Below are 12,528 nucleotides of genomic sequence, written 5' to 3'. Positions count from 1 at the left end.
TGTAAAAAATAAAGTTTGGAGCGTATAATAATCTTCACATATAAACCATTTATTCTAAGAAATTATGGTTTAATAAATTTAAAATATAACAAATAACGAAATTAAAATGAAAAAAATGTAACAATAATAATAATAATAACTTTAAGAATCTTATTACAGTGGTGGTAGGGAGTGTTTAGTTTAAGTGAGATTAACCAATTTAAAATTCTAACAAAATAACACCATCAAAACTAATATCTTTCAAGTGATTAAAAATATTATTTAAAAATGAAACTCACTATTTACGATAAATAAAATAAAAAAATTATTTACTATAAGCACAAAAAGTAAAAAAAAAATGTAAAGATATTCACAATAAATAAATGAATACTTAGATTTTAAAATTATATATATAGACACACACATATTATTTGTATTTTTTAATTTATATACCTTTATTTAATATGTTACTACATATTTTAAACCCTATATATAAAAACATATATAGCACGTTTAAAATCTAGTTTTCATCTAAATCTGGAAATGCACTCCTTCAAGTTTTTATCACCCCCACAACAGCAAGGCCAACATTCATTGTCAAGTACGAATTTACAATAAAAAAAAAAATGGATACCAATCAATCTATAAAGTGTTTGTGATTTCGTATAGAAGTGATAAATGATAAGTCATCACAGAGAAAATACTGCGTGAAGAATCAAATGGTCTCAAGGAAATGAGCAAAGCTAGAGTACTTTGGCTCCCACCCTACTTCTTGGCGGGTTTTGGAGTTGTTTAATCTCTTGCCTAGAGGATCATCAGTTCCTGCAAAGAAAATGTACAAAGGCTCAACAATTCTTTGACAATGACGAGTGACATTGATAGCATATCACTTAAAAATAGATAGAAAAACAGGTCATCATGACTACCATTTTTGTATTAATGCAAGATTATGGTTCCTTAATCTACTACTGGTTTTCAATCTCAAACCAACCAATCACAAATAAAAAGAGTAGTTATTTATTTACCTGTGAATTTCTCAAACTTCTTACTAAATTTCCCACTTTTGTATACTAGATCCATCACTTCTTGCCTGAACAACACAACATTTAGAAAGGGTCAGGGAGAGAAAGGAACAAATTTAAGATAGGAAGAAGCAATTACTGTCTCCATGACATTAGTTGCATACTCAAGGGATAGAATGTAATTTAACCTGGATAAGGGATGATTATCACAACCCAAGAAAATCCGCTCACGAAATTGTTTCTTCAAAATTGCAACTGTGAGGGAAGCTGCATCCTGGTTCGGAAAGCGGCACATTAAATAACCTAATCAACTTTCCATATTAACGAATACTGAATGACCATCAGAAGATTACAATTGCAATGTTTTAGTTTGTTAAGGAACTCAAATTGGTCTCATGGTGAAATGCCAAATATGAAACAAAAGATGTAAGTGCGATGGGAAGTGAGAAAGCACGTGAATGAATGAAACATCTATTGGCTTAGATGGTAACCCCCATATACGATGAACTTCAATATCTTTATGACACGATGTATGTTAAAATGAACACTATCATGTTAATTTACATAATGAATAAGATGGGTTGAAATTCTGACCTCATAGTGAATTAGATTCAGGATGTGATCAGGGCGAGATTCAACAATCCCCTTCTCTAACCAATAAATATGTGGGCCTTTATCTACTTTGTTTAAAATTATGTCAAGGTTGGAAGCAGACAGTAGACATAAACATAATAGAAATAACCACATAGATAAATGGGTAGTAAGAAAAATCCTGGTAAACAGGATTCTAAAAAGGATATATAAAGTCCAGACAGTCTTAAAACAGAACCACCAAACTCAAGCACTATCTTTTCAGCCTTTAGAAGGACATCGGTCCTGGGGCTCCTCCCTATTGGCACTACTGGACTATCCTGCACATAAATAAATACATAACCTTGAGAAAAAGATACATTGTTGACACACCCACGCCTAAAACATGGAAAACAACAAGGACTGCTATCAACATTCACTGTAAGCGTTATAGAGTGTCCTCAAAATTCCAAAAAAGACTCATTAAATAAGAAACGAAAAGTTACACAATTCTGTCACTTTTAATAAATCTTAACAAGCAACAGAGAACATATTTGAAAGCGTATGACGGGAAGTGTTAACTCTATCATTTCTCTTCAACAAAGTTTTGAATTCAAAGATGAGGAAAACAAGTGATGTGTTGGAGAGAGTCTGTCAGCTTTCTTCTTCTACAATGTTATGCATCTAAAGATGAGGAGGACAAGTGACGTGTAAGAGAGAATGTTAGCATTTCTCTTCTACAATGTTATGTATCTAAAGATGAGGGAAACAAGTGATGTGTAAGAGCGTGTGTTAGCCTTTTTCTCCCACAATGTCGTGCATTTGAAGATGGGGAAAACAAACGATTTGTCAGAGAGCATCTTAGCATTTCTTTTCTACAATGTTAAGCGTCTAAAGATGAGGAAAACAAGTGATGTGTTAGAGAGAGCCTTAGTTTTTCTCTTCTACAATGTTATGCTTCTAACTAATAGGACCAATGGCACAAATTAAGCTATGAAAGAGTGTGAGACAACGATCAAAGAATGTTATAGACCAACCTCATCACACAATCCATTATCATTACAATCATATGGAGCAGAGCTTGATGTAAACAAAAAAGAACCTTCACCATTCCAGCTTGATGCAGCCAGCCTGATTGGTAGACAGTCCACCACATAAGTTCAGAAGAAAAACACAACTCGTAAACATGAATTACAATACCCATTTTATTTTCTACAAAAAAAAAAGTTTAATTTAAATTTCAACGATTAAGATTGCTAACCTAAGATCACCAAGGTAATCTGAGGATTGGTAAGGCGGAGCACAGAAAATGACATAGGGAAATTTATGGGAGCCTTTGGTCCATTCCAAAGACGGATTAATACCAATTTTAGACAACTCCTCATGATGATTAGTGGTTACTGTTTGTCCATAAACTTCACAACCTGGATATTCCTGCTTCAAAATAAACACATGTTATTGTCCATCCAATGTCATGTTGCTTTCGAAACTTGAAGATATTGTCATATTAGTCTCCGAACAGAAATAAATTAATAACAAAATTGAAAATTTAATTGACAATTACAGTACACTTAAACTCAATAAAAAAAAATGCAAGTTTATTGTTAACCTGGCGCCAAATTTGGGCGACCAAACGACCAAGAATGCCGGGACCGACGATCAAGAGGTGGTGCGGTGAAATTGGAAGAGAGTGAGAAGCATCGGAGAGTTGGAAACTGGTGGCCATGATGGTGGTGGTGGTGGTGGCGACGGCGGTGGTGGTGTTTAGGGTGAGAGGCGCAGCGAAGATAGATAATGAGTGGCGTTGACGAAGTGTCACTGTTAGCGTGTGGTGCAACTGTATGGGAGTGAAACAATTTGATAAGATTAAAGGCATTGATTGATTTGATGATATGATTGTGAAAATTCTGATACATAGGATTGAATTGGGTCATTCATTTGGTGTGAGGAGCCATTTCATAATCTTTGCTTCTCTTTCACCTCAAGTTATTTCACTTCTCACTCTCATGCATTTACGATGTTACTGTTACCCAAAAAACTCGATTTCTTTTATTACTTTATGATATTTACTGTCTGTAAAATAATCAAGACTGGTTTAGTAATAAATTATTGAGACTAACATATATTACTTTTTTTAATAAAAAATAAATATACATTACTTAAAGCAATGGTAGGTGCATGTAGAGTTTTTATTTTCGTGGTGGGTGGATTATTAAATGCACACTTAAAGAAACTACAATTACACATTCTTATTATCATAAATTAAATTGGACTTCTTTGGCATAAAAACTTCTTTTTGTATGCATCTTAATTAATTAGGAGCTGAAAATTTAGATTTCTCAGAATAAGGTGTATATGGTTAATATTAAAAACCACTACAAGGAATATATAATTGAATTCACCAAATCTATTATATGAAAAATCGCATTAAATTTAATAATACATACATGTTTATCTCTACTAGAACAGATAATGGATCATTTATAAAACTTAAGATTCATAAATATTTTAGATTAATGTAACATATTAATTTTTATACAAGATATAATAACGTCGTTAAAACTTACACTCCAATCTCCCAATATAATAATAGTTTAAGGTTCTTCCAACTGAATAAAATGAATATATATATATATATATATATATATATATATATATATACTTTTTAGATAATTTTAAGTAAATATTTATTTTAACTTTTCCGGGTTTTTTGGAGTAATTTTCAGTCCATAGTAAAAATATAAAGGAATAATTGAAAAAATAATACATTAAAAACTAAATAACAGATAAACTAAATAATTTCTTCTTTGAAAAACATTACACGGGGTGCTACCTGAAAAAAAAAATTAAGATATTTATACGACGTTGATTACTACATAATTCCTATATTGTATATTGAGTAATAATAAAATCTTATCATCCAAACCAAATTAATCTTACTACTTAAAACTTTCTCTTTTCTTTTATAATTATTGAAATTTATCCCAAAATAACAGCTATTAAACATGTAATAAAACAGTCATTTAAAAAAATAGTTTTCATATGTGATATGTGAAGACAAAGAAGTTTTAATTGAGTTTTTGAATTTGTTTTCTTCTATATTTTGTTAATTGTTTTTAGATATGTTTTTGAAAATAAATTTTAGAAATATATAGTTAAAAGAAATATGTTATAATTAATTTTTTATTATATTTTAGAATATGTAATTTCATACCTAGAATAATAGTTGTTTTCTAACTACAAGTCTAAATCGCTCGGATGACATTTTGAGAGGAGGAAGAAACATTTTAAATTTAATAAACTAATATAAAAAAAACAATTATCTTAAGAAAAAGTACCTAAATTTTGCATAGTAGTCTTTCTGAATATATTTGTGAATATACAGTACTAATATAAAAATTAAAAGAAAAAAATATTGGGGTAGCTAGAAATATATTATAGTATTTGTTGGTACTATTTGTAAGCACGTGATTTGATCTTCCTTTATTTTTATCATAAATTTTGACCAACTTCACAATCCATTTTCTTCCTGAAAGCAATGTTCAAACCTCCAAGTTATAAACCACCAAAACAGACACAAAAAGTAAAACAAAACCTTATTTCCTACTACTACCACTCACCAATGTTTTCCAACAATATTTTATTTTATATTTTACTTATACAATAAATAAATTAGTTAATTAACTACTGTCAAAGGTCATTATTAAAAAGAAAAAAAGAAAAAAATAAAACTTTGGCACAGAGAGACATTGACACACCTCAACCATAACTCAGGGTATTATTTATAGGTACAGGTCTTTGCTAACCTTTTGGTTCTTCTTTTAGTCAAAATAAATACAGAAACCATCATGGATATGAGAGAGAAGTTGAAAAGGAAGGGAGATCCACCCTCTCACATTTTTTTTCTTTCTCTTTCTATCTCTAAAACATTCCTTTCTTTTCACTGATCTTTGAATCTGGTAAGACTCAACTTCAACTGTTTCTGTTCAACTTTGATCTTCCTCCATATCACAGTGCCAAAGGGAGAAAGAAAATTTAAAAAAGACCCACCTTAAGGGGAAAAGAAGGAACAGTGGTTTTGTTCTCTTTGACTGCACCACAAATTGTGGGGTGTCTCCAAATCATTGCTATCTCACTTTTGTCTGCCAAAGTTAGGGTCTTTAGAATTAGCGTTTGCTTGCACAGTCTAGCTTTTCGAGATTTATGATTAGGGTTTTGGAGGGGTGAATGGTTGTGGTGAGTGTTTGGATGACGAGACAGTGAGAAAAAATGTGGCTGGTGGTAGTGAGGGGAGTAAATGAGAAATTTTGAGAGATGGGGTGTGCGTTTGGGAAAGAGTCTTTGAGGGAGGAAAGGAGAGGGGAAGTGAGAGAGGCAAAAGCTGAGGTGAGTAGAGCAGAGGTTGTTGAGAATGAGAACATTGAGAAGGAGAAGGAGAAGGAGGGTGAAAGAGAGGAGAAGAGGACAAGGGCAAGGGGAGAGAGGAGGCGATCTTCGAAGCCGAAGCCGAATCCGAGGTTGAGCAACCCACCTAACCATGTTCATGGTGAGCAGGTTGCAGCAGGGTGGCCCTCTTGGCTCTCTAAGGTTGCCGGTGAAGCCATCAACGGATTGACGCCCCGGAGAGCTGACACCTTTGAGAAGCTTGATAAGGTGAAGAACATCTTGGATTCACTCAACAGTATTTAATTTTGTTGCGAATTATAGTTTGCTGATATGGTGATATGTTCTTGCTGACTGGATTTGATTTTTGACAATGTGTGAGCTCTTGTTATCTTCTCCATTGCACTTTTCCTTCAACGAGGTGTTGATGTTGTTGTGTTTCCCTTTTCTGTTTTAACATAGTATGGGTAATTTCCCACTTTAGAAGGGTTTTTTGTCATCTTTTTTCAAACAAGGGCAACTGGTAAAGTAATAATTTGGAGTTTAGCCTCCTTTTTTTTTTTTTTTCCTGGGGTTGGGATTTGTAAATTTAAAAACCTTCCAACAAATTGTGTAAAAGTTATTTCTCCTCGCTACTTGCCTGACAAATATTAAATCTCTTGTTGGTGATTTTGCTATCTTTCAATCAGATCGGGCAAGGTACATACAGCAATGTTTACAAAGCTAGGGATTCTTTGACGGGAAAAATTGTTGCTCTAAAGAAGGTCCGTTTTGACAATTTGGAGCCTGAAAGTGTGAAGTTCATGGCTAGAGAGATTTTGATTCTCCGTCGTCTAGATCATCCCAATGTCATCAAACTTGAAGGCTTAGTGACTTCTAGAATGTCGTGCAGTTTATATCTTGTATTTGAATACATGGTGCATGATCTGGCTGGACTTGCCACAAACCCGGCAATTAAGTTCACAGAATCTCAGGTATTGGTGTGTTTATCTTTAGTTTTAAAATATATGATTCAAAAGTCTTTTACATTTTATTGTTATTACTTACTTGAGCTGGACCTTATTATATGTTTGTATCTGGGTATTTTAGGTAAAATGTTACATGCATCAGCTATTTTCTGGACTGGAGCACTGTCACAACCGTCATGTGCTGCATCGTGATATAAAGGGGTCAAACCTTCTTATTGATAATGATGGAAATCTTAGGATTGCTGATTTTGGATTAGCTTCCTTCTTTGATCCTAATCACAAGCACCCTATGACTAGTAGAGTGGTTACATTATGGTATCGACCTCCAGAACTTCTTCTTGGGGCCACTGAATATAGTGTAGGAGTGGACCTCTGGAGTGCTGGCTGCATTCTTGCTGAATTATTGGCTGGAAAGCCTATTATGCCTGGTCGAACGGAGGTAATCTCTATGGTGAATACATTATATAGATTCTGTTGACTAATCTATGAGCAAGATTTTGTTGTCCAAGGCTTCTCAATTTTCGTCTACTTGTTCGTGATATTTGTGCGTAGTATTTTACTAATATAGTTAGCATGCTTCATATTTTGTAGGTGGAACAACTACACAAGATATTTAAGCTATGTGGTTCTCCTTCTGACGAATATTGGAAGAAATCAAAGTTGCCACATGCTACCATTTTTAAGCCCCAGCAGTCATACAAGCGGTGTATTGCAGAGACATTTAAAGATTTTCCTCCATCATCCCTGCCACTTATTGACACCCTTCTCTCAATTGATCCAGATGAACGTTTGACTGCCACTGCTGCGTTGCATAGTGAAGTAAGATAGTAATTTAATTGAGTAAAGGTTGTAAAGTCGCCTAATTTCTTATGCTTTTATCATTTTTTTCTTCCATGGCCATGCTACAACTGCATAACAGAACACCTTTTGTCATATTTATATTCCAATGCAAGAACCATGAATATATATATTCCATACTATACCAGCAGAGGCCTTCTTAGATAAGTTGGATTTTTTTCTTCATTTCCCTATTGCACATTTTTTTAGTTAACGTGTTTTTGTTTTCACTCATAGCTAGAACAAAATATACCATGGAGAAAGAAGAAATTTATTAAGACAAATAGAAAAAAGTTAACAATAGAAGGGAGATTTAGGAGCACACTTTATCACTTTCAAAAAAAGGAATACACCTTATCAAGAGAACGAATGAGAATCATCAAAAGAAAGAGAAAACCTACTCAAAGAAGCTACACAATCGTTCAAGTCATGCCCATTAAGGCTCTGTATTATGCTCCACCCAAATGCAACATACAGTGCTCTCTGCGCATCTTTCTGCTAATTATTTAATTAACATTGGTGTTATGAGTGTCATAACACTGGAAGCTCTGAAATTTGGTTCCATTATTGTCCTCTTTCTCGAACATGTCTTGCATGCTTTTATGAAAATGTTCGTCTTGTAAGTGCATGATTGTGGAAATTCTAATAGGAAGAAACAAAAGAATCTTCCAGGTTCTAGTTGCTGTCCAATTCACTTATTTAGCCATGCACTAAGGTTTATGTTCAACTTAAACTCTGAAACTTACGTAGTGTCCATGTCCTAGGTAGTTCCATTTTTGATTTGTCATCCTGTCTAGTTAGAGTATAATATTTCAAAAGTATTGAAGAATGGCTTAGCGAAATTGCTTGCTTATTAACAAGCTTTGACTTCTCTCTTGTCCTGGTTAATATGCTGAATTCAATTGCCTGATTGGCTCTAGTTTCCTGTGTCAATCTGTTGTGCTTGTGTACGAATTTACCAAACCTGGGGTATAGAATCCTTATCTAACTCAAGCTTACTTTAGTAGCATGGATCACTTTTGCTTTGATTATACCATAAAACTAGCAACTATGAACTTAAGCTTGATTATCTGACTTTCTGAGTTGCCATTGTTTTTGGTTGTTAAACAATGATCCTTGATTACGTAAAACTTGGTATGGAAATCATGGTAAACTAAAATTAACATTTCCATGTCTGACTGATGAACTACACTTCAATCAGTGGAGTGTTGACTTGACACCCCCTGAACAACCTTTTTTTTTTGTCTTCGTTCTGCATTAGAAAGGGGCTTGCTTCCTTGTCATAGTAAATGAAAGCAATAACTAGAGTGTCATGTGCTGTCAAATCAATTGTATAAAGTTTATAATTTGAGACGAATAAATTTGTGCTAGTGATCCTTAAAGTGTCTCTGAATTTGAATATAAGACCGTAATTTAATGTTATTTGGTTCTCTTTTGCAGTTCTTTACAACAAAACCATATGCCTGTGACCCCTCTAGCCTCCCAAAATATCCTCCCAGCAAGGAGATGGATGCAAAGCTACGGGATGAAGAAGCTAGAAGGTGGCTTAAATTACTTTTGGCATCTAAATGATATTTCATCAATGGTCGATAAAAAGCTTATTTCCATAAAAGTTACGAAAGTACATCAGAAGATATATATTTTTACAAGACAATATAATGCACAAAATTCAGTATTTAATTTCATCGTCATCTTGTAGATTGAGAGCAGCTGGTAAAGCTAATGCTGACGGTGTCAAGAAATCTCGTCCACGTGAGCGAGCTGGGCGGGGAGTTCCAGTTCCAGAGGCCAATGCTGAACTACAAGCAAATATTGATGTATGTTTGATAAGGCTCCTATTTCTCTCCAGCTAGTGTTACATATTGCTTGAATTATAAGTGATGAGTTAATAAATTATCAATTAGCTGCAATGGTGTAGGTTTTCACTTAAACACACATGAATATCTATTTCTTATTTATTTTTTCAATTGGCTGCAAGCAATTATGTAGAAGCTTGTTTCTTTATCCTCCTTATTTTCACAACTTATTAATTTATTCAGTTGATTTTGTTTCCATATTTAGAAGAACTTGCACAAGGCTATTTTGATATTGTTCCTGTCTAATTATATGTTGAATAAAGATATTTGCCAGCAGCCATAACTGGTATTGATCAAGTGCAGGCAGATTGAACTGTTCTGACACCATCTTTTTGAATGCTTTATATTTGTGGCTTTTGGTTGCCTTTAGATTTTGCATGTTCTGACACCATCATTTTGGGGCTATTGAAGATAATTGTGTTATGTGACAGATTTACTTTTATATAAATATAAGTGTGTTAATCTTTAACTCTTACTGTAGAGACGGCGGCTGATCACACATGCAAATGCTAAGAGCAAGAGTGAGAAGTTTCCTCCTCCTCACCAAGATGGAGCTCTAGGCTATCCACTGGGTTCTTCACATCACATGGATCCAGTTTTTGATCCTCCTGATGTTCCATTTAGTTCCACAAACTTCTCACAACCTAAAGCAAATATTCAAACCTGGTCAGGCCCATTGGTAGATCCTTCTAGTGGGGGCGCACCAAGGAGAAAGAAGAAACATGGAAAATGATGCCATCATATACCATCAAATTCATCAAAGCTGGACTTAAGAAAAACCAAGAATGCTTTAAGGGTCAAACAATATTCTTGTTGTATAACACCAATCATTTTTTACAAGTATTCATGATGAAGCTGCAAATCTTGCTGACATGATGTCTGCTCTCCAGTTGCTAAAAGCCAATGGCATTGGAGGTAAACCAAATTGTATTTTCCTGCTCCCTTTTCTTTCTCAAATGATCAGAGGTTTATTCTCTTTCTTGTATATCGTATTTTTTGTTTCTTATCAAAGTTCAATTAGGTTAGATGAACACCTAATAAATAGGTTTTGGAACAGTGTTGGCGGTTTATATTTCTTCTAATTTTTTTTTCATTTATTTTCTACTTTCCAGAAGCCTGTGAACTGTGCAGTACTTATACACAACGTTCTTTATGATTTTTGGTTTCTTTATGCAATTCCCAATTACAAATTTTGTCGATTACCTTAAAAGAAACATAGTGATACTGTCTTTTGACAACGAATACTGATATGGTATCTGTTATGTCTGCATTTGGATGGACGTGGTACTCGTATGTAATCTAAAAGTAAAATTGGAATTAAATGGTTTGTATAATTTAACATGTTTAAGTTTGAAGAAAACCCAAGATGTGATTGGATTGTAGTTGGTGGAATTGCAAAGTTTTTGTCTTCTATACACACGCCGTCATGGACTCTTTTTTTTCAGAGATGGAGTTGCTAAAGTTTCCACCTTTTGAAGACTCATCGTCTGCTAAAGCTTGTGCTTTTTCGTGAGATCAAACTTCCTGTAAGATGGAGTTGACCTTTAAATATAGAATGTTTAAAAATATGAAGCAAAGTCTATGGTAGTCTCTGAACTCGAAAAAATCTATGATAACGTGGACCTATATACTGTGAAAAATGCAATACCAATGGTTTGTTCGATCGAGTTACGAAACAATAAAGAAAAAGTAATGGAATATCTACAATCTATTGACTATTGTCCGCAGCATTCAGTGCAGAGAAATCAAGATATTAGAGTTACAACCGACACCAACTTACTTTTTTTTCCTGATTTGAATTGCTTTATTCTCCTTTTCCCAACTCATAATCCTACCACCTTCCCTTTATGTGGGGTTCATTGGGTCAAATCATTGTTTGAGTTGGTGTGGGATGAGACACAGGAACGTGCCTATGCGAATTCAGCTACCCTTCCACGTCAAGTTTGATCAATGATCATGTTCATCTCTTAACTTTCGTACACCAAAAAAAAGTTTTTCATTCATTATTGCCAAAACTTGTTGCCATTTAAAATTCATGTCTCCCCCAGCCACAGAAAAGGGTAGGTTGAATAACAGTTGTCTGAGTGACAGTTAGACTCCACTTTTTCTCTAAGGTGTTTTAAGAACACTGTGGCAACAACCAATCAGATATCTTGGTTGTCTATATATAAATTGCAAAATGTCTAAGATCCAACCCTGTCTTTTCCTTTAGGATAATTTAAGTGCGTGACATCCTCAACAATAGTAAATAGGTGTGTGTGTTTGGTTCATCTTCAGCAAGCAACGTAAGAATGAGACGACCAGAAGGAGCTGGGCCTCCAGAATATCCAGGTTCATGTCCCGGACCACCTTCGGTTCTTGGAAACTTCTTCAGTGGACTCTGTAGTACCATATCCTCTTGGTTGGTAACATGTTTCTCTGCATTAAGACCTACACTACATCAATAACAACAACTAACCTTAAATAATACTAAATCATGTAAACCTTTGCTTTTTCTTCTTATCTTCCTATTTACGATTTAAGAGAAACAATGCATATGCGTGCATTAATAATCCAGTGCTGCTTTCACAGTTTCTATATAGTATGCTGTTGTGGGTTGCTGCAAGATTGTTTCGGTGCACCACCTCAACCACCACCACCAATTGGAGTGGCTCCACCACAAGCTCAGCCTCAGTCTCCACCACGAGCCTCTGAACCTTTTCAGTCTCCACCTGACCCTCTAGCTGTTTCAATTGGACATCCTGAGTGGGCTAATAGTGGCCCACCGGGCTCTCCTAGGGGCAGTCCACCAGGACTTCCTCATCCTTATTGAGAATAAAAATCTGATTTTTCTTTTTTATCTGTTCCAACCAACTTCGTAAATATGGTTACAAAAATCAGATGAAGAAATGAAATGAACTACTTCTTAACCAA

The 12,528-nt window shown here is 34.4% G+C and overlaps 3 protein-coding genes across 3 annotated transcripts; 2 read left to right on the top strand and 1 right to left on the bottom strand.

Moving 5' to 3' along the window:
- Nucleotides 1-484: 484 nt before the first annotated feature.
- On the bottom strand, nucleotides 485-3,491 carry LOC114188028 (uncharacterized). Its single transcript, XM_028076512.2, has 8 exons — nucleotides 3,181-3,491; nucleotides 2,833-3,005; nucleotides 2,609-2,702; nucleotides 1,802-1,912; nucleotides 1,596-1,685; nucleotides 1,190-1,275; nucleotides 1,005-1,069; nucleotides 485-801 (listed from the first exon to the last, which is right to left on the bottom strand). Exons 1-8 carry the CDS (start codon nucleotides 3,445-3,447, stop codon nucleotides 695-697), a joined length of 993 nt encoding a protein of 330 aa, XP_027932313.1. The 5' UTR covers nucleotides 3,448-3,491; the 3' UTR covers nucleotides 485-694.
- A 1,898-nt stretch (nucleotides 3,492-5,389) lies between these two features.
- On the top strand, nucleotides 5,390-10,786 carry LOC114188026 (putative serine/threonine-protein kinase At1g54610). The gene is made up of 7 exons (XM_028076510.2): nucleotides 5,390-6,224; nucleotides 6,644-6,928; nucleotides 7,044-7,361; nucleotides 7,514-7,741; nucleotides 9,200-9,300; nucleotides 9,459-9,576; nucleotides 10,097-10,786. Exons 1-7 carry the CDS (start codon nucleotides 5,886-5,888, stop codon nucleotides 10,346-10,348), a joined length of 1,641 nt encoding a protein of 546 aa, XP_027932311.1. The 5' UTR covers nucleotides 5,390-5,885; the 3' UTR covers nucleotides 10,349-10,786.
- A 963-nt stretch (nucleotides 10,787-11,749) lies between these two features.
- LOC146885917 (uncharacterized) lies at nucleotides 11,750-12,528 on the top strand. The gene is made up of 2 exons (XM_085675244.1): nucleotides 11,750-12,016; nucleotides 12,187-12,528. Exons 1-2 carry the CDS (start codon nucleotides 11,907-11,909, stop codon nucleotides 12,425-12,427), a joined length of 351 nt encoding a protein of 116 aa, XP_085531370.1. The 5' UTR covers nucleotides 11,750-11,906; the 3' UTR covers nucleotides 12,428-12,528.

This window comes from Vigna unguiculata, chromosome 6, assembly GCF_037176805.1.
Source record: "Vigna unguiculata cultivar grain cowpea cultivar isolate G323 ecotype 2 chromosome 6, ASM3717680v1, whole genome shotgun sequence".
NCBI classification, from domain to species: domain Eukaryota; kingdom Viridiplantae; phylum Streptophyta; class Magnoliopsida; order Fabales; family Fabaceae; genus Vigna; species Vigna unguiculata.
Note: the sequence above shows the minus strand (reverse complement) of the source record. Positions and strands in the feature narration are given on the sequence as shown.